The sequence below is a fragment of the Heteronotia binoei genome, chromosome 8, assembly GCF_032191835.1.
Source record: "Heteronotia binoei isolate CCM8104 ecotype False Entrance Well chromosome 8, APGP_CSIRO_Hbin_v1, whole genome shotgun sequence".
In the NCBI taxonomy this organism is placed as follows: domain Eukaryota; kingdom Metazoa; phylum Chordata; class Lepidosauria; order Squamata; family Gekkonidae; genus Heteronotia; species Heteronotia binoei.
Window position 1 is genome coordinate 56,987,364 of NC_083230.1, and position 22,890 is coordinate 57,010,253.

Sequence of the window (22,890 nt, forward strand, 5' to 3'; positions counted from 1 at the left end):
TCGGGGCCTCCTCCTCGGCCTCTGGTGCTGCCGCGCTGGTGCTGGCGGGGCTGTGCTGCACCCCTTCAAGAGCTCCCTCACCACTCTGGGCTGCGCCTGGCTCCGCCGCCTCCGCTGCTCCGGCGCACCCGATCTCCTCACCGCGCTCCTGCTGCACCAACGCCGCCAGCGAGGCCCTCGGCCGACAGCTCCTCCGCCGCCTCCTCCTGCTGCTGGGCGCCGGCAGGCCTGCCGCCTACGGCTTCACTGGGCGGGGAGGGGGCGGCAGTGGCTCGCCATTTCTCCTCTCCCCCCGCTTCCGTTTTTGGGGGAGCGGGGGAAGAGGGTGGAAATCCTGGGGTCCCCCGCCAGGGCGGGAGGGTTGGGACCCCTATACTTCATGCTTGAATACAAATACTTACATTTCATACTAACATTTACCTTTCAGCAATGATTGCATTTTAAGTAAAATAAAAATGTGGAGTTCATTGTTATTCTTGTAGTAACACTAAATAAAATTGCTTATGTGACTTTGAATGGAGTTCTGAGGAAGGTAGAAACTGAGGAATTTAATTTAGTTACCATGACTTGAAGGGTGAATGGTAAGAAGTTTGTTCACATTTATCTTGATTTGCTAGGATACAGAAGAAAGATACTGAGCCATTTCTTGAGTTCCAATAAAAGAGAGTGAAGAAAAAAATATTGCAAAATTTGGTTACACAGTATATAAAGGCATGGAAATTGTAAAAGCATTAACCAGGGTAATTGCCCTCTGCTTGGTTCTTGGCCTTGTAGGTCATAGATAGGTTATTGGGAACATTGTTGGTAGCTCAAAGGTTAAGTTCGGGGGGTGGGGGGACTACTTTCTCTGATGCACTAAGGACAATTTGTTAAAACTTGTGCTCGACTCATAGTTCCTCCATGTAATCTGATAGTTAAAATTACACGAATATTATTTATTTATTACCTTTATTTATAGCCCACCTTTCTTACTGAAACTCAGGGCAAATTATACAGTATTAGCCAATGTTGTCAATAGGATGAATCCTTTAATAAGCAATAGAATTTTTCTATGATTACAAATTTTTTAAAAAATGCAAAATCTATTAGACATAGTATGCCTAACAATGTAGATCATGGAACTGCACTAGCATTAAAAAAATACTGTTAAGAGGAGCATAATGTATTCAGCAACAGATAATATATAAAGTGAACCCTTTATAATAACTATCTTAGACCTTACCTGACTTGGGACAAACCACTAAAGCCTAGCTCTGCCCTCAGTCAGACTCGTGTTCATCTAGCTTTGCTTAAATTCTGAAATAAAGATACCAGCACCAACATATTTAGCAAACAATGTCATCAGTTAATGACACGTAAGGATACACCCTGTGCTGCTTGCTTGTTCGGTACTCTATTCCAGATGATCTGCTAGGGGCTTTGATTAATAATTCCAGTTTACGAAACTGGGTCTACGAATGTGATGCCCATTGGACAGTTCTACAATTGCCCAGTCCAGATCTTCCCCTTGGTTTAAACTATTTAAAAGGTCCCCTTATTTAGTGAACATCTCATTTCAAATTCTCAGAAAGGCATTCACATCTTTGCATTTTCAGTCAATGCCAACGGCTCTTCTTAAGGGAAGATACCTTCACATCCCAGTGGTTCAGCATTTTTGTATCTGTGGAGCTACAGTTTTAGAGGATTTAATCCATTATATTTTACTAGCAGTAAAGTCCGTTGTAGGAACAAATACAACAGGCCCTTGAAAAAATATTTGGGAGGAGGTTGATGAATGTGTAGGTGGCAGGCAGGAAGGAAGATAGACAAACAGAGAGAAAGAGAGAATGGTAGGGGAAAGATGGAGAGAAAAGAGTGAAAGGCCCTTTCTCCATTCAGCTTTGTTCCAAATCTACTGAGCCACTTGGAGGCTGCCTTCCTTTTCCACCACTTCTTTCACCTGCCCGGGACCCTGGCAGGCCCGGTGCTAGGGCCTCAGGCACCCCAGGACAGCACCTGTCCTGTGCCCCCCAACTGCTCCTGCTCTGCCGCCACACCCCTGCCCACAGGGAGAGCAGGCACAGTGGTGTGGAAGGAGGGGTGGGCAGGCTGCAGCCAAGCCGGGCCTGCACAGTGCATTCTTGGATGCGCAGAGCACCTCCGAGAGTGCACTGTGGAAGCATTCTCCTCCAAGTCATGCTCGGAAAAGCCACGCTGATGCCCCACCTGGCTGTGTTGACCTTGAGGGCAAGAGTAGCCAGGCGGGGCGCATTCTCCTCTGAGTTGTGCCTCCCTTGCAAGGGAAACCTGGCTCAGAGAAGCTGCACCAATGCCCCGCCCAGCTGCCTCCACCTTGAAGGCGACAGCAGCCAGGCAGGCACATTCTCCTCTGAGCTGGGCTTTCCTTGTGAAGGAAGCCTTGCTTGGAGGAGAGCACATGTCAATACACTTCTGAGCAGTGCACCTAGTGACCTGAATCAGTGCTCTCACAAGTGAACAATGGATGGGACTTTGGGGATGAGTTTCAAAACATGAAGGGAAAGTTCTACAATTACAAAGTTAGATCCCACGTTCAGGAAAACTCCTGTTCAAAAGTACTCTTGAGAACTGCAGGGCAACTCCAGAGTGAAAGCGTTTTTTTTGCTCATTCAAAAAAAATAAATGTAGAAGACAAGAAATTGCAAAGCAAGACAGAAGTGACAGCAATACACAATGTAAACGACGACTTTTAAATACGCACAGACAGGATTTTCTGTCAAGTGTAGAAACAGCCAAAGAGAAATGGAAGAAAGGAAGGTATACAGGCAGAGGCTGCAATCACACATATTAAATAATGCAGTTTCAAAGCACTTTCCATCTGGATTGTGCCAGTTCACACCATAACATCCAGTTCGAAAGTTCACTGGAAGTGGATTGAAAGTAGGGTTGCCAATCCCTAGGTGGGGGCAGGGGATCCCCCAGTTTGGAGGCCCTCCCCCCACTTCAGGGTCATCAGAAAATGTGTGGGGGGGGAGAGAAATGTCTGCTGGGTACTCCATTATTCCCTATGGAGACCAATTCCTATAGGGTATAATGGATAATTGATCTGTGGGTATCTGGGGCTTTAGGGGAGTTGTTTTTTGAGATAGAGGCACCAAATTTGCAGCATAGTGCCTGATGCCTCTCCTCAAAAAAGTGTCCAAGTTTCAAAAAGATTTGACCAGGGGGTCCAATTCTCTGAGGCCCCCAAAAGTTGCCCCTATCTTTCATTATTTCCAAAGGAGGGAAGGCATTTTAAAGGTGTGTGGTCCCTTTAAATGTGATGGCCAGAACTCCCTTTGCAGTTCAGTTATGCTTGTTGACACATCTTTGCTCCTGGCCCCACCCCGATGCATTTTGGCTCCGCATGCAAAGCCTTCTGACCCCATGTCCAAAGTCCCCAGATTGAATTGAATTGGACCTGGCAACCCTAATTGAAGTGCATTATTTAGTGCATTATTTAGTGTGTCTTATTGCAGCCAGAATGAAATAAAAAGACCGAAATACAAAGATACAGAGAAAGAATGAGAGAAAGAACAGAAGGGAAAAATTAAAGGGGGGGGGGAGTGAGAGCAGGGGTCATTTTGTAGAAGAGGTGCCAGAGCTCATTAGCATAACTCATTTGCATAACTCTTTCCATATGCCACACACCCCTGACATCTCCGGAAAGTGTACTAAATTGTATCAGCTCAGCATCTACTTTAACATGCTTCTTGAATTATAGTTGTCATCTTACTCCCATCATACTTTTAAAATTACCTTCTCCTATGTGGTCACAGTGGCATAATGAAGATTTCCATCTGTCTACTTGAAATGTTTTAGTTTTTTCCCCATTTTTTGTGGGGAAAAATACTAGAAAGTTTGTCAGATCTTAGAGTTCAGTAAAATTCTCACAGGTGGTTTGAACAATGGAGCCCAGAAGCAAGTGGGGGGTGGTGGTAAGAAAGAAAGAGCACAATAAAATTTAGAGGTTCTGGAACTCATAAGAACATAAGAGAAGGTATGTTGGATTAGGCCAATGGCCCATTCAGTCCAACACTCTGTGTCACACAGTGGTCAATATGTGTGTGTGTAAGTGTGTCTGTGTGTGTGTGTGTATATATATATATATACACACACACACACACACATATACATACATTCATACACACACACACACATACTGTGGCTAATAGCCACTGATGGACCTCTGCTCCATATTTTTATCCAATCCCTTTTTAAAGCTGGCTATGCTTGTAGCCGCCACCACCTCCTGTGGCAGTGAATTCCACATGTTAATCACATGTTAATAATTGTTGAATTATACCCCACGTTATCCATTGGTCTGTTTATTGGATCGTTTTTATTTCAGTCTAATTATTTTTTTATGATATTGTGTTTAATGTTATATTGTGACAGCCAGTGGCCACATACAATAAATCTTTTCTACTTTCACTAAAGTCTAAAGGGAATTGTTCTGAGGGCTGGTTTGACCAGGATTGTAGACAAGCAACAACCACCAAAAACCCCCTCTAATGAGGTCCATCTGTCAAATATGATATCATAGGAGTAACTCATTTATAAATTCTGTCCTAACCCTAAAGTCTAACTATAAAAAACTTTTAATGCAGAATAAACTAAATTCAGTGGCATGAGCTGTGGCTGGTGGTACAGGAAAGAAAATAATTGCAGCTCTAGGATTTACTTTCTGCTCTCCAGGGTAAAACATCACCATTACTGGAAGCCCAGATTTCAGCTAAAGAATGACACTTCTATCAGCTTTTGGGATCCTTTCCTACCTTGCCTCAGGTTAGCAATAGTCAAAATCTCTAACCTTCAAAATGACCCCCATTACAGTTCTTGAGATAAAAAGCCTCATTTCCTCTCTGACATCAGCTAAAATTGTTTGGGTTCCTTATAGCTCTGTGAAAGCTCTGTGAAAGCTCAAAAAGACCTGGCAGTTTCTATACTTTCTCCATTTCTATCTCCCAGACTTTATGGGAAAAAGAGAGAGGGAATACTAAAGAAACCAATAGCACAGAAAAAAAATGGTGATAGGAAAGTATGAATATGAGCTTTTCATTTCTATTTATTACCATTTTGAAATCCTTTTTAATTTGTCAATTTTTGTTGTCCATGGTAGGGTTTCCAGGTCCAACCCAGGAAATACCTGGGAATTTGGGATTGGAGCCTGGAGACGTTCCCATTCCTTAAAATAAACAAACAAATAAAAATACAGCAATGCAGTTCCACTGAATACAGTCTTCATTTCCTCATCCTCTTTTTTGCCTTCAAAGGGTTCCCAAGCAGCTGCACTTCTACTAAATGGAAGTGTAATTTGTCATACCCCCACAAGTCTCTTGTCAGGCTTTAGTAGCATTTCCAGGCATGACTTTATTATGGGACACATACATAAACTCACAAAGCAGCCAAAATAAACAATTAATCCTTTTCCAAACAAACATTTTGCAAGCCCACACTTGTGTGCTCTCACTGGGGCAATGGTATAAATCGCTTTTCTCATGGGAGTTGCTGAATGTAACAGTCTGCTTTATTTCAACCGACTTCTGCAGACTAACACAGAAAAATGGAAGTAAGAGTGCAATCTAGGAGGTGGCGGTTTCTTCCATCCCATAATCAAGTTCTAGTTAACTCTTTTCTGTACACATGACTTCAGAAACAAATACAAAGCAAACAGAGGGACTACTGTGCTCTCACACACTCATGAGGAAGGGCCACATGGCTCGTGCCTGCTGGCTTCCCCACCTTGCAGCTTTACATCCTGTTGAGATTTAAAGTCACATACACATTCCCAAAGAGTTTGCAAGCTTCTTCTAAAATGTCCTGCTGAGATTTAAAGCCACAACAGGGCTGTTGGGGTGGGACTTCAAAACCTGCAAACCAGGGGATCCCCTGTCCAGACCTGGGGGTTGGTAAGGCTAATCTATGGTTCTGTTTTATTTATATCTTTTATGAGGTTTTTTTGTACCATTTTACACCAATTCAGTGCAATTTGTGGGCAATTCATGCAGAAATAGAATACAGTGAAAGTTTGGCATAAGGAAATGAAATGAGAAACTAAAAATTCAACAGCAGCAGAAATGAAGGTCATAAAACAGCTGGGAGAATGAATGATGAGCCTCAGAAGAACTTTTTCATTGTCTGCTGTGACATGTTTATGAAACACTTTGTAGATAAGTTAATGCTCACCCATGATGAGTTAGCTTCCAAGTTAGATAGCAGAGCAGAAAAAGAAGATATTGGATTTATATCCTGCCCTCCACTCCAAAGAGTCTCAGAGCAGCTCACAATCTCCTTTACCTTCCTCCCCCACAACAGACACCCTGTGAGGTGGGTGGGGCTGGAGAGATCTCTCACAGCAGCTGCCCTTTCAAGGACAACCTCTGCCAGAGCTATGGCTGACCCAAGGCCATGCTAGCAGGTGCAAGTGGAGGAGTGGGGAATCAAGCCCGGTTCTCCCAGATAAGAGTCCACACACTTAACCACTACACCACACTGGCTTTCCAGGAGAAGGATGTTTTGTTTGAACCTTCTATTATTTTTCTTCAGCTTTTTCAATTGCTGTAACTTTAGAATGCTGAAAAAGCTGTTGGAGTAGAGTGATCTATCCAACTCTACCCAATCATTGCCCTTAAGAGATAATAGCATCCAGCTGTAAGAGAGCAGACTGTTGGGTCTAGAAGGTCATGGATTCCTTGATAGAAAAGGGATTGGTCCTGATAGCCACAATGGATACTGTTGTAATATCACTCCTAAATCTCTACACCCTTACATTGTTTTAGCTGTCACCACTTAGTAATATCCCATTTTCATAAAACATATTTGAACTGATGCAGAGGCCCAGTCAAAGACATCTGGGTTTTCTAGACCTATTTCAGAGTCTATTTTGTCTTGCTGTTTCCTGGACTTCCACCCACTCATACCTGCGTTACATTGATGACATTTTTATTGTCCAGACACATGCTAAAGAAGCCCTAGATGCATTCCATCTGGCATTCAATGACTTTTACCCTACCATCAACCTAATGAACTAATCTATATGCAAGAAATACATTTTCTGGACACCACTGTAAAAATACACAATGGATGCATAGATACCACCTTATACACCTACTGACTGACAAACATACCTGCATACCTCCACCTACCATCCGAAACATACCAAACAATCCATTGTATACAGGCAGGCACTATGCTACAGCCGCATTTGCTCCAATCCTACTGACAGGGATTCTCATTGAGGGATCTACAACAAACCTTTTTGGAACTAAAATACCCCCCTGATGAAGTCAGGAAACAGATTAACAAAGCCAGAATGATACCCAGGGAAAAGCTGTTACAAGACATATCCAAAAAAGACAATAGCAGAACACCACTAGCGGTCATACACAACTCTCAACTCAAACAGTTCAATACATCATCAACTTACAACCTCTATTGGACTGCTAGGAGTTGAAACATAGTCCATTACAGATGGCTTCCCATAGTGCACAGTCCTCAGTGGGTAGTTATGGGGGATCTTTGGGAGACCACAGCCTGTTGCTCACACTGGGGGCAGACCTTTTCTTGCACACAGACTGCCTTCCAATCTCAAACAATTCCTCATCCACAACAATACAACATCTCATTTGAGCATGGACACTGGTTTGAGCCAGGGCCAGCTTTGCTGTCACATACACCCAGACAACACAATCACAGGACCCAGGGGTCATTTTGTAGAAAAATAGGTGGTGGAGCTCATCCAGGATTGTTATGCAGCTGCACCTACTATTCAATGGACAATGTGGGAAGGAGGAGGTGGAACTCTCAGAAAAGTTCAGGAGCTGTGCTTCTGTGAGCTCCTACTGAATCTGAGGCCTGACTGGACCTAACAGCATTAACTGCACCATCTCAGGCTAATCCACTTGTTCATCTTCCAACATTATATAATGCCAACAGTGCTCTTCAGTTCTCTATATACTGCAAACAGGACAAACCCTACACCAAAGGATAAATGGATACAAATCTGACATCAGGAATTAGAAAACTGAGAAACCTGTAGGAGAACACTTTAGCCTTCCTGGACATTCAATGGATGACCTCAAAGTAGCTGTTTTACTGCAAAGGAACTTCAAGAACAAAATGGAGAGGGGTACTGCTGAATTACAAGTTATTATGAAACTTGGAACACCACCCTGGTGGGACTGCAGGGATATTGGTTTCTTATCTCATTACATATGTTAAACCCATTCTTATCAAGTAGAGCTATACATCCACAGAATTCCAGTGTATTTCTATTTTAGAACAATATATATTTTTGTATTGGTAAACTTAAATAAGGGATTTGGGTTGTTTATCTCATTTCTGCAGCAACCTTAACTTCCTGGTTTGCTTCTACACATGCACGATTTTCTGATTAAAAAAAAAAATGCCGCAGGCCTCTACTCTGCAGGTGTCACGCAGCAGGCATCTGGACAGTCACCAGCTAGGGTGAGCTCACAGTGAAGAAGGTGGAGATTTGGATGTCTGATTGAAAATCCCTGGGATTAAAGAATTTGGAATAAAAAAAGAGATGTAGTTACAACACCATAGTATGCCATCTGACCTCAGCCTCAGTTTCTTCATTGCCAACCTTAAACTTGTGTAATTCCCCAGTGGTCACTACTTTTGATGTTCAGCTGCAATCCTGCATAGACACTTTCTACTTTAACCTTCATCAGTAGATTTGCAAGTTGTAGGTATTTTTAATATAGGCACATGGTTGTCTAACTTCATTTAGTACATCTGCAACTCCTCTTGAAAAAGGATGATCTTGCAACAGTCACATCTGGACTAGATTACTATAATGTGTTATGTAGGTTTGACTTTGAAAGGTGTTTTAAGAATAGAAACTTAAAACTCGGTTTCTTGCTAGAATTGCTGACAGTTGGGGGTTAAGTGGATCAGTTAGTTGGGGAAATACCTTTGCTGACCTAGGTTCCCCAAATAGATTTATTCCTAAATTGGGAGTACTTCTGCTTCCATTGTTCCTGGAGGTTTGTCTAGCTTCCATGGTTCAGTGTACCTTTTATCAGCTTGGCCACTATGCTGTTTATGGTCTCTACTGGAGGGTAATTGGCACTATCCATGCTTTTATGTCTTCCAGACTAGATTACTCTCTTCATGGGGCTCCCTTTGAAGATGGTATGAACATTTTAAAGTATTGCAGCTGATTACTGATGGGCAGGGCACTTTTTTTTGTAGCAGGAACTCCTTTGCATATTAGGCTGCACACCCCTGATGTAGCCAGTCCTCTTGGAGCTTACAGTATGTCCTGTACTAAGAGCCCCGTAAACTCTTGGAGGATTGGCTACATCAAGGATGTGTGGCCTAATATGCAAATGAGTTCCTGCTACAAAAAAAGCCCTGCTGATGGGATTGAGTAGGCATGCTTATATTGGACCCTTTATGAAATAAAAAACAGCTCTGAATTCTCTTAAAGGATCTGGTTTTAAATTCTGATTAAATTCAAAGAACTGTGTCCTGAACACCTCATGCAGAGACCTTTTCCATATGAACTTCTTCCAAAGTTTAAAATCTGTCAGTGATGTTCCATTTCACTTTGACTCCTATGTGGAGAAAAGTTTGACCTCTCCTAGAAGCAGGTCTTTTGTGTTGCTGCTCAGGAGTTCTGAAACATCTCGTCTTTGGTTTTCTCTCATTTACTTTTTTGAAGACAGGTCCAAACCTTCTTTACACCTTTCTGAACCTTTTATTTAACATTGTAGGCTATTATTATGGTTTTAAATATATGAATACTACTTTGCACATTTACTGTAATGAAAAGCAGGGTATAAAAATTCCCAAGTGTCAAGTCAATTTGAGTCCAGTGAAATTAGAAATATCCTTCATTCAGTTAACACATTTCATTATATTTTACTTATAGTGCAGTTCTGTACTGTATCCAGTAGGGGCTCTGACAAGGCAGAGCAGAGCAAACAGAGGGATACTCTTCCTAGTTGGTGCTGTTTGTCGCTTTTTTTTCCCCAGCAGTGAATTTTAAAAGAAAGCTCTTGATGGCTGCAAACATTTTTAAACTATGAGACTGAAGCAAATATTTGCTTATTCTGAGATGTCTTAATTTCTAACCTGATATGTCTTCATTTCTCTCTCCTCTCACCATCTGATTATTTGTCCTGACCCCTCCCCCCACCTCAGTCTTCTCATCCATACCCTGGCTGTCGATTTAAAACATACTTACTAGTAGAACAGAAAACCCCTGTGTCAAGTTAATATTTCCCAAGAATCTATCATAGTAGTGAGAAGGTAATTATCCTCTCTCTCTCTCTCTCTCTCTCTCTCACACACACACACACTTTACCTGCATCATGATCTGTATTTATTAGAGGTTATAAATGTAAAATAGTTTCCTTATTTTCAGGTAATGATGATGATGATGACATTCAATTTCTGAATCACCTAATCCCTGCTCACACAGGGCTCTGGGTGATGTATGATAACATCCTTATGTCATAAAACCGAAGCCGAGTAGTGATGCTCATCCAGGAGGCTTACACCTTCCAGGCACTCTCAGCCCCAAGGATCACTGGTGTTGAATGTACCGGTCTGGTGGTTGAGGCGCAAGAGAGTTTGGCTATTTGCCTAGTGTATCGACCACCCACTGCACTGGTCAACGCCCTGCTGGCCCTTGTGGAGACTAGGTGTTGGAGCACCCTAGACTTTTGGACTTGGGTGATTTCAATGTCTATGCCGATGACGTGGACTCCACATTGGCTATGGACCTAGTGTCATCCACGGCGGCGCTGGGACTCTCTCAATATGTAACAACTCGTCAGAAGACATGGATCTTTCTTCACTATCACAGCATATTTGTAACTCATGCTGTCTCTGCTGCACCTTTAAAGCCTCCACCTCAGACTGGAGTTGAGAGTCTACATCTTCGTGGTCAGACTCATTAGTCAGTTCATTAGTCAGTTCCTCCTTTTCTGCTGGCTCTAACTCATCTTCTAGAGGGAAGAAGCAATTTGATGTTTTACTAGCAAATGATGGCAGAGCAGATTTGGACGTTGTTTAAGGTAAAAAAGTCCTCTATCCTAAACTGTTTGCAAACTGGCAAAGAAGCAGATTCCTCCTCCACTTCTCTTGGCCACTTGCCCGATGCCATTAAGAGGGTTCTGTTGGATGGCAATTGGCACTGTTCTGATAAATATATATATATATATTTATCAGAACAGTGCCAATTGCCATCCATTTATCAGAACAGTGCCAATTGCCACACATATATATATATATATATATATATATATATATATATATATATATATATATATATATATATATATATATATATATATATATATATAAAATCAGCCCCAGATGGAGGTTGGCAATTATATATATATATAAATAAAACAAATACCAAACAACTAATGTCTTAAAACTTACAGATAAAAGCCACCACATTGGCTAAGAATATCATGAAATGTCTTTAAAAGCCAAATTTGTCAGAGCCAATGCTGTAGCCGACTGCACTCCACCATGTTGCTGTGCAGGAGTTGACTTAATTTCAACCTTCAGTTAGATTCACAGTTCTTATTAAGAGACTAAAAAAACCTGTCTTTGAGGGATAACGTAAGACTTCGTAAAACTTTATAAAACATCAGCTGTAGTTCACTAGCTGCAGCAGCTTCTGAATCAGAAAGCGAAAGCAGAACAAAAGAGCATAAGAGAAGGAATGTTGGATCAAGCCAATGGCCCATCCAGTCCAACACTCTGTGTCACACAGTGGCAAAAAATTTTTTATATATATATATATATATATATATATATATATATATATATATATATATATATATATATATATATATATATTCACACATATACACACTGTGGCTAATAGCCACTGATGGACCTCTGCTCCTTATTTTTATCTAACCCCCTCTTGAAGCTGTCTATGCTTGTAGCCGCCACCACCTCCTTAGCTTATTAACTGATTAAACAGCCAGAGCTTGAGAAAGACGAAACAGCTGCACCAAAAATTAAAAGTGAGGTGATAAGATAAGACTATTTAAAAACAATTCCTTCTATCAAGGCAAAATAAAAGTTAGAAGATTGAAAACAACTTAGCGTTTTTAAGAGCGAAGAAACAAGCGTCTGCCTTCCTCCGAGCCTGCCCCCTCCCTCTCTCTCACACACAAATACTTACTGGGTCTTGTTCCTGCAGAACTTTACTTGCTTTGAAAACAAAAGCAAAAGAAAAGGAGGGGCCATTCTCCGACGAAACTGTTATTGACCCTTTCCCATGAAGCCCTTCCTGTTTCCTGCTTCCTGCTCAGCTTTAAAGGCACACATTTTAAAAACGGACCTGTTTGCAGGTTTCTAAACCTGCAGGAGCTCTAAAACTACACGATGACTGTGGGGGCGGGGCTTCCCCCACCGGCCAGCTGGCTGGGGGCAGAGGGAAGCCTGTAAAAACAGGGGATCACCCGCTGGGGCCTGGGGTTTGGGAAGCCTCGTACTGGTGTTCTGAAAATAAATTAAATGATAATTATTCAGGAGCTTGGGAACCACATGTGGCTCCTTGATATGCTATCTGTGGCTCTTCTGAGCACTGTTTCCCAATGTGGCATCTGCACAGGGCTCCTGTCTCCAGGCTGAAAAAATTCTGGATATTTGGGAGTGGAACCTGCGAAGGGCAGAATTGGGGGAGGGGAGGGACTTCAGAATATAATGTCATAGAGTCCACCTTATAAAGCAGCCATTTTTCTTCTGAGGCACTGATCTTCATCATCTAGAAATCAGCCCCAGATGGAGGTTGGCAATTCTATAGCTACATGGGATTGCCAACTTCCAGGTGGAACCCAGAGGTCTCTGAGAATTACAGCTGGTCTCCAAATAACAGAGATCAATTCCCCTGGAGAAAATGGCTGCTTTGGAAGGTGGTCTGCATGGCACTATACTCCACTGAGGTCCTTTCTTCCCCCAGCTCAACAGACTTCAGTCTTCACCCCCAAATCTCCAGGAGTTTCCCAACCCAGAGTTAGCAACCCTACACCTGCATCATATTTCCAGAAAGTGGGCAAAGTTCTTGCCTGCTGGAGCTTGTGGCTCATGGGTGGATTCTACCTTGAAACAGTTGCTACCAGAGAAACAGGTAAGAAACAGGTAAGCTTCAAGCCTCATTGTACAGGCTTCATGCCAGGTATGGAAAGAAATGTGGCTTTGTTGGTTGACAGCAATTGTGAATAAGGCTCTCCACAAGCCACCAAGCAAGCATATTGCTTAAGGATGCAAAATATGTTCTCTTTGCTTTCTGTGATTTCCCCCTATCCCCCTTATTCTGTATTATTTTGGTGTAACAAAGCCATACCTAAGTACAGGGTTTTTGGTTTGTTTGCTTGTTTGGTATAGTCTATCATTCTATTGCTTTTACAAATAAGACTGAATAAATAATACTTTCATAAATGCCATTGAAAAGGAACTGCAAAGATCAGATCTCATTAAAAGTATTAGAAATAAAATAGAAAACATTTCTAAACTATTGAGGATTATGACTGGTTTTGAGATTTTCCAGAGCTGATTGCCATGAGTGAAAGATTGTTATAGATTATTTTCTCTTATGTCTTCCCAGACTGTCAGCATTTGTACCCTATTTTTAATCCAATGAAATGCTTCATTGCTTAGTTTATTAATCCATATTTCAGTAATCAATCACAGTCTTCAGTATCAGCTTTAGTATTCACCATAGGCCTCTATTTTTCTCTTACTGCTTCAAAGCTGTAAGTCCTAACAGCATTGCTTGGCTGCAAGAAGTCCATAATTATCTGGAACGCCACCTCACCCCACCCCCCACTAGTAATTCCAAAGACTCCTTTCTTCAGTAGAAGTCAGCTGCCTATGTGAGTCAAAATTTCGACAATGCCAGCTTGTCACCCAAAAATGAAATGTCAGCAGTTGTTTCCATAAAATATGACACAGAAGTAACTGGATTTACAGCAAAGTATTCCTCTTAGGGCACACTTTTTCATTTATTTCCTTTTTGTATCCTAGATAATACTTCAGCCATAACCCTTGATTTGTCTGTCCCAAAGATTATCCAGATACTAAACGCAGCATTCAATTACAAATTGTTTGCCTGCAGAAGTATTCTCTCTCTCTCTGCTACTACTAGCATTTGTCACATGGGCATCAGGGCAGCTTGATTCAACTCAGCTATGTATTATTCAATTCCTATCCCATCCCTCCCCTCAGAATATATGAAGAAGGATGGGAACCTAGTTTCCTAGGAGTTCTCTGTGCATCTCTAATGTATGATTTCCCACCTGCATTCTAAAGTGGATTGGTCCAAGAACCAGCTTTCCAGCTCAACTGCTGAGGTGTTTGTGTAGATCAGACCTAGTCATGCCATATATTTTGCTGCAACCATCATCTCCTAGAATTAGCCATGCCATAGTCCTTGCTAGTATCAGCACCTGACCCATGCATTTTCATTTTCTGCCTTGCTGCTTTGCATGTTGATGCCATAGCTTGTGCACAGGAAAAAAGTACCACCTTGTCCATGCCAGAATATACTCCCATAGCCAATAAAAGGAGGGCAAATTTGTAATGTGACCACATTAAAGATCTGTCATTCTGATTATTCCCTCTGCGCAGAAATGTCTAGGAAAAGCAGTCCTCAAGTGCTAGAAAGAATTGTAAAATGCACTTCTAGAGTGGGCATGACAGTCCCTATCCAAGTTTTTGAGTAAGCTATAGTCCTTTATAGGATAATCTGAAGTCAATGTAATGTAGAGCTGGGAAGAATGACTTTCCCTTCAACAGGACCACAGGTTATGTCCTCAGTTAATGTTGAAAGTTAACCTTTGGCTAAAAGTCTATGTATCACCATGGAATTCAGACCAGGAGTGCATGCCTGAAGTTGTTTTGAAGGTACATTGTCACAATTGCATTTATTAAAACAATTAGAATGTTGATAGTTCACCATTTTGATATTTTTAAACATTTCTTCCTCCACTTGATGGAACAGCTTACATTGCATTGCATTACGGCATACTCTGTACTTTGAAAAACTCATGCTGTATACATTACATGTAACTCTTTCTTTGATTAATTTGCTTTCTATCCATGTTCTATTTGCATTACATTAATTCATCATCTGGTGGTAAGTTTGTGCTTTCTTTGCATGTCCAAAACAAATTCTTTAATTCAATTTCTCTGTTTCTTCTCATACAGTCTGACAGCCAGATATGCAACTCAGTCTAATCACAGTGGAATTGCAACCAGTCAAAAAAAGCCTTCTAGGTCAGTTAACATCTCTAATTTATTGCTTGCTAGTGATCTTAATGGAGTCACTGCCCACTGGCATTTTATTCTTGAAACCAAAGTAGACATTAAGCTCTTTATAATCATATTTTATATGCAAGCTAGTTTTAAGCAAAAAAAATATTTTATATGCAAGCTTTGCAGAACTTTCTGTTGGCCCTGGAAAAACCCTCCCCATGACTGCAAAAAGAACAGCTCCATTTAATAGCTGTAGGCATATTTGTACATTGCAGCTTAGCAAAATGCTTGTAAAATAACTGATTCAAATGAGCTGGCAGCATTTTAACAGGATTTTAGTTCTCTAAAGCTTCTTTCTCACTGCATCATCTTCAGACAGATACAAGTTAAAAGGAGGCTTCATGGTACATTCAACTTCACTGAGGCCACTTTTGCTGAAGAAAGACAAGCATATCAGCAAATCAAATATCAGCTGGAACTGTCAGTCACCCGTCCCCGCCCACACCTTCCCTTGTTTATTACCATTTCCTGTTCCTGCACTTCTATCTGGCACAATTTAACAAAGCACCTAACTGTTGGGACACCTCTAAGGAGGCTTGTTAATTTCTTCAGCTGGTGTATATAAAAAGAAACAGCTGTAAGTGAACAAACAAGGGGGGGAGGGGCCTTGGTTGTCTGTCATTTCAGTTGTGATGACTTGTTCAGAGTGCGGCAGATTCTCTCTCTCTTTGTTATGGTTGTTTTCTCCAATAAATTGGTTACCTTTGGAAAGGAGTTCCAATGATAGCAATGGATGTTTCCTCTGAGATACAAAGTCATGCATATTCAGTTGGTTGGCACAGCCCAAGTAGCTAAATTGGATGTCAGTGCTTATCTGGAGTAGCACAGTCATAGATCCACAAATGGAACAGAAGAACTGGGTACTTGTTGCTATCGAGTAGCAAATCTGTAGACTTACATATTGGGCAGTTTATCTGTCTTCAATATTTGTATTGGGGAAAACATCTTAAAACTACCAATCAGAGATGTATTTTTAAAAAGGGAAATAGAAAACCTTGAGTGTTAGTGACATTCATAGTTTTGTGGAGCTGCAATGACCAGTTGGAACAATAAACACTTTTTTATGTAAAGGTAAATCTAGTAACTATAGAGAATTCTTACATTGTTGGCCTATCTTGTTTTTAGAAAAAACTGTGCATTTGTCTCCTACTACTAGCCCCTCTATCTGTGTCAGCCTGTATGACTATGGGTAATCTTTTGACAACTGAGCATAGTATTATCTGTGCAGTTCATTGTGGACAATGAACTATCAATTGTATATTCCAATGTATAGAATCAGTCTTCTAACATAATTTGAGCTGCTGGTGATAGCCCAGAATGAGCTATACCGGAGTGCAGTTGTTGTGCACCTGTGGTTGTAGGTCTTGAATCCAATTTATTATGGACTCTCTTGTCTCATCCACCATTCATGATGTCTGGGAGCTAACAGTTGTTTTTGTCTGATGCTATAAATTTATAAGTGTCTGTAAGTCTTTGACCAGAAATATGTCTTTTGTCCATTACCTGTTTCTTTACACTTTGCATTTCCTTTGTTGCTTAAAAAGATTAGAGGGCGATGCCTGGAACTGAAATATATTGGCACATGCAGAAAGTAAATGATCCCATTGTTAATGCTTAGGCTGTTAGAATGTATGTATGTATTAGATATGTATTTAGTCCATGCTTTAAAAACTATTTCAAAAGGCAAATACCTTGTTTTCATATTAATTGACTGTCAAAGAAATCCTGTTAATGATTGCAGGCGGTTAGATTTTAAAATGTACTTTAGTGCATGGGGAGGCAGCGTAGATGGCCATGGTCATGATACAGTTTAGTAATTTTCCAGCTACCTACTTCATAGCTGTGCCATTGACTTGGCTGGGTGAGTGGTCAAAGCTATTATAGTTTCTGTTTGAAACTGGTACTATTCTTGAACAAGGATCTGCTCATAACTTTTTTGCAGAAAGATGAAATTTATGTCAGTTTCTGTGATGCTCCAGTGCAGTAAGCAAAGAAGGATTTTTAAAAAAATTTTTTTTTAAAAAATCCGCATTCCTGTCTTCTGCTACTGGCAATTTACAATGCTAATATTATTGAGAACTTGTTGCCTAACATCACTTAATGCTGGATATGTTTTCTATTTTGTGATCCAAATCTGATAGCCTGTCAATCAGAGTCTATTGATGGTTCCTACTTTGTGCAGTGCACTGGGGAAATCAATGTCTATGGTCAACATTTAAGGCAGGCATTTAATTTAATAACCAAAACAGGACAATAAAATTGAAAGTAATATAGTACGTGATTTGTTTGCATTGCAAGCAATGGCATCTTGATTAATTTTAATTTTGATATCTAGGATCTTTCAGATGGTGGCAGCAAATACCAACAAGTGAAATTTGTAGCCTGAACTGTATTCTTCTAGGACAGAGAGAACACTTTCATTCAAGAGTCTTCATTTCAAGTAAAGATAATGGGAACTGTGTTGGTTACTGAATTCGGCATCATATCATGTAATAGCTGTAACCAATGTCTGAGTCTCTAGAGAAATAGAAGTTATAAACCTCCCCAGTCCAGTACACCTTTTGTTAAACAAATCATGTCTACAGTATATCTTTTACACAAAACTGTACACCTAGGTTGTTTTTGTTCAAAGGCATTCAATGCATTTCAAAAAAGTATATGAATTGCTTTATAGAAATATATGAACTACTTGAATAAAGGGTTATGTAGATAATGAAATATTTGGATAAATCGTTCTTGCAGTATGAATGGAAAATGCAAAGGATCCTTATATGTTTGTCCTTGGTCCTAAAAAATGTCTTTCCCGTTTTGTGAATATTAAGATAGACTTTTTGTTGGCTGTGTTGAGTCTATCTAATCATAAATCTTGTTGTTGGTTCTTCTCCCTGCCTTGTGTGAAAAAAACTAGAGGGGTCTCTGTGTTAGACTTTGTACAATAGTCTTTGTAGCAAAACAAAACAGAAGGCCAGTGGCATCTTAAAGACTGAAAGTATTCATGTTAGTCATTCTATTAATTAATATCATTATTCATGCTTATTCATGCTCGTTTATGTTCATGCTGAAATAACTGTGTTTGTTTCTAAGCTACTACTGGACTTCTGTTTTATCTGAAACAATGCTGATCAGCTCTGTAGATTTATATTGAAAAACTACCCATCTGATATATTTGACAATGTACAATTTCATTTCTGACTGTACCATTGTAGGCTTCCCGGGCCCTCAAGGGTGCCAGCTGCAGGCAGCAGTACCAAAGTCCAGGGAGCATCAAATTTAAATCGAAGAAGTCAGAGCTTTAATAGCATTGACAAAAACAAGCCTCCACAATATGCAAATGGAAATGAAAAAGGTAAGTGCTCCCCCCCATGTGAAGAAGGTGACCATGAAGTGATAATGACATGGCCAGCTCTAATGAAGTTATTCAGGAATATTGCCAAGCATATATAGTGCTTTTGTGCCCTGCTCATGCTCATCCCATCTCTCAAAGGAATTCCATATTTTGTATGTCTGTGGAACACTTCTTGGTACTGGAGACTTTTTGTAAAGACCTGTCCATCAAGAGTCTCGAGGGAAGTGGCTGTGACACTTTTGAAAATTGTTGCTGTTGACAGTAAGGCAACCTGTATGCTTCCCTCTGTGGATCAAACAACTTACCTGGAAAAACATTTGAAGGCAAGAAAATAGCATAGGGAAAAGACTTAATCCTGCACAGGGAACAGCTGTTTACTAACTTAAACTGTTTGTGAGATCTACTCTAACTTCTTGACTAGTTTGACCATCAGAACAGACAATATAAAGCTGGGTAGACCAATAATGTGACTTTATATAAAGTTTCCTATGTTTTATTACATGCAGCAATCCATATTCATTCCTCTTAATTATTACCACAGAGGCTTATTCAAGGGCATGTATTCCCACCTTGTGGTAAATCTGATACACATTTCTTTCTTTCTTTCTTTCTTTCTTTCTTTCTTTCTTTCTTTCTTTCTTTCTTTCTTTCTTTCTTTCTTTCTTTCTTTCTTTCTTTCTTTCTTTCTTTCTTTCTTTCTTTCTTTCTTTCTTTCTTTCTTTCTTTCTTTCTTTCTTTCTTTCTTTCTTTCTTTCTTTCTGCCATGTATAAATTTATTTACCTTTAGCCAGGAATACAAGAACAATACATGCAGATACTTAATCTATAATATTTTCTAACTGAAGGTATCTGAAAATAGAAAAGAATCTGTTTGAAAAGCAGTGTGTGTAAAAATCTACCACAAGATGGAGGTATCTGTCTTTGAATATGTATCTGTGTTCATTTGTCAGTATTCAGCCTGCTGGAAAATTACAATTTTGAGTATACATTTAGACTATGTGAAGCAGAAATCCAGACCAAAAGAAGTACAGTCCAGATTTCTTTTCCCTGAGATAAGAGTAAGTTCGTATTAAAATTAGATTGCACTAAGGGCACCAAGGGCACCAAATAGGGAAAGAGGAAAATACACCAAGGAAACAATACAGATGATAATTGGATCAAAACAGGTCACAGCATTCAGAGCATTTGAGCTGGGCATGCCGCTAAATGACTCAGTCCCCAAGACCATAAGGGGTCCCCACCCAGGAAAGTGAGCCTTCCTGCAAATGGATCTGGCCCAATGCCTAAAACTGCCATAAAGCTGTGACAAATTAATACACATTAACCAAATGCAATATAACCAAAAAAAGGAGGGGATGCCCAATGTGGCAAAGCAGGCTGACCCCAGGTGGCTCAGTCTATTAAATAACCTCTGGGAATAGGGCAGGGCAGCCAATGTGCCTGCTATGCCTCCCCCTTGCTGACCCCAAAGGGGGCTGCAAGATGTGGCCACCAATTGGCTGACATCAGCAGAGGCTGCCTCACCCCCATGCTTGGAAACTCCCCAAAACCACTGTGGGCCATCTAGAGCCTGACGAAGCCCACCACAGCTCCCATATGGCCTCCTTCCTCACCTGGAACCCCCTGAACCCTGCAGCCCCATAGTGGCCATCAGTAAGTCAGTGGCTGCAGATTGTTTAGATTCTGGAAAATGAATGTGCTTAGGAATTGCCATTGTTGCCCAGGCTACTGGACAACAATGGCAAAATGACATCTTTCCCTGTTTCATTTCTTTAAGCGGTATATGGTTTTTCATAAACTAATCTGGTGAAGTGGGTCACTCTTCCCCTTTCAGAAGCTATATATGGCTTTGGACACAGTCAATAAATAAGAAAATCTAGAAATAAGAAAAGTTAGGAATGGACTTCTCCTCACCTCTTCTGCCTCTTATACATAAAAAAAAAACCACTTTGGGCAAGCTAAGTTTGAAAGGTACTTCCATAACTGAGAGAAGGCTAGTTTCAGTCAAATCATAGATTTCTTGAAAGAATGGTGTGTTTGTTCATGGAATCAAATAAGGGAAAAGATGGGAAACAGCCCTGTGATAGAATTTTGGTATCAGTAGATCCAAAGCTTTATCTGCAATTTAATTCAGAAAGTTGACATTTAAGAACATAAGAACATAAGAGAAGCCATATTGGATCAGGCCAATGGCCCATCCAGTCCAACACTCTGTCACACAGTGGCAAAAAAAGCCAGCTGCCATCGGAGGTCCATTAGTGGGGCCTGGACACTAGAAGCCCTCCCATTGTTGCCCCATCCCAAGCACCAAGAATACAGAGCATCGCTGCCGCAGACAGAGAGTTCCAACTATACCCTGTGGCTAATAGCCACTGATGGACCTCTGCTCCATATGTTTATCCAATCCCCTCTTGAAGCTGTCTATGTTTGTAACCGCCGCCACCACCTCCTGTGGCAGTGAATTCCATGTGTTAATCACTCTTTGGGTGGCAAAATGCTTTCTTTTATCCATTTTATCCTCTCAGCAATTTGACTGAGTGTCCATGAATTCTTGTATTGTGAGAAAAGTAGAAAAGTACTTCTTTCTCTACTTTCTCTATCCCATGCATAATCTTGTAAACCTCTATCATGTCACCCTTCAGTAGATGTTTCTTCAAGCTAAAAAGCCACATGTGCTTTAATCTTTCTTCATAGGGAAAGTGTTCCAACTCTTTAATCATTCTAGTTGCCCTTTTCTGCACTTTTTCCCAGTGCTATAATACCCTTTTTGATGTGTGGTGACCAGAATTGTACACAGTACTCCAAATGAGACCACACCATCAATTTATACATTTCCTGGCCATTGAATGTTTTTCAGAAGCTAATGATGTATGCTGAAGCAGGGGTTCCCAACATGCAGCCCAAGGGTCACATGCAGCCCCAGAGGTCTTTCTGTGCATCCCAAACTGCTTGTTTGCTGCTATCTCACCCTCAAGGCATTTTTCCTCAGACCCACACTGTTCTTCCAGCCTCAAGAGGCACAATCTACTTCTGTTCTTCCTATCTCTTGGAAAAAACACAATAGCAACATGATTTCTTCTGGTCTTCATGGTTCTTTCGGCCAGCCATTTTTTAGTCTTATCCTCTATACTAGCATTTTGGCCATTCTGGGTCCTTTGATAGCAGCAAAGCCCAGGTACCTGCACCACTCAGCTTTTTCACTCTCTCATTCCATGCATTACCATGTTGAAGGCCATATATGTGTGTAAGGAAGATAAAACTGCTGTGTGAATGGGTACAGGAAATGTCTGGATTGCTTTTACCAAGAAAAGGACAGTAAAAGAGTTGGTATTTTTTGGGGAAAAAGGATACAAAGTGCATTGCATACTGAACATTTCTAAAAGCACCACCCATCAAGGCTCCTCCAAGTGGCTTCCAAGGTTACTGGTGAGGTTTCTGCTACAGGCAAAAGCACTCTTCCTTCCTCAACAAGAGCAGGTTACTTTGACATCTTGCCTTACTTGCTTGCTTCTGCCTCTCCTCCACTGTTAGGAGTCTTCTCATGCATCTGTGATTGCAGGAGATGGTGAGTGGCCCCTTGGAATGAGAGGGAAGGAGTACTTTCTTAGCAAGGAAGCTTATGGGATTCTCCTTCCCACATCTTCCTCCAGCCAAGTTCCCCTCCCCATGGCTGCCATTTTGCTTCTCATGATTGAGGCTTGGCTGGCAGGCAATGATGTGTATTTGCATCCTCCATAGGGTTGCCAGGCCCTTATCTTGCACCAGTTGGAGGTGGGAGAGAACTTTCTGGGAGTGGGGAGGGGCACTTTGTATCATGTGATGTCCCTGACATGATGATGTCACTTCTTTGTGATGTCATCACATTGGGGACATTGTATGGAGTTGTGGAGTCCATGAAATTGGGGGATCCCCTGCTCCCAACTGGGGACTGGTAACCCTAAATTTGAAGCAAACTTAATGCCATATCCTCTGTTTCAGGTCAGAGGCTATCCTTTCTTTAATTTATTCTTTCTCTCTACCTGCCCTTTTTTGGGAGGGCCCCCAATTTTTAGAGTATTAGCATGTGTAGATTTAAACCTCAAGGTAGTATGTTTATCAAGAAATAAATCTCATAGTATTCAATATACTTAGGATTGTAACTCTGCCATCTGCTAGGTCAGATTCATAATCCATTTAAAAAAAAATCTTCCTAGAAAATCATACTGATTAGGTAAGCATGTATAGCTAGA

The 22,890-nt window shown here is 40.9% G+C and overlaps 1 protein-coding gene across 4 annotated transcripts in view; it reads left to right on the forward strand.

Moving 5' to 3' along the window:
- NAV3 (neuron navigator 3) overlaps nt 1–22,890 on the forward strand; it is a 934,586-nt gene that overhangs the window by 634,270 nt on the left and 277,426 nt on the right. For all 4 annotated transcript variants that reach the window (XM_060245118.1, XM_060245119.1, XM_060245121.1 and 1 more), the window contains exons 7-8: nt 15,208–15,276; nt 18,522–18,661. In XM_060245118.1, coding sequence (XP_060101101.1) covers nt 15,208–15,276; nt 18,522–18,661 — 209 coding nt within the window. The remainder of the gene's footprint in view (nt 1–15,207; nt 15,277–18,521; nt 18,662–22,890) is intronic.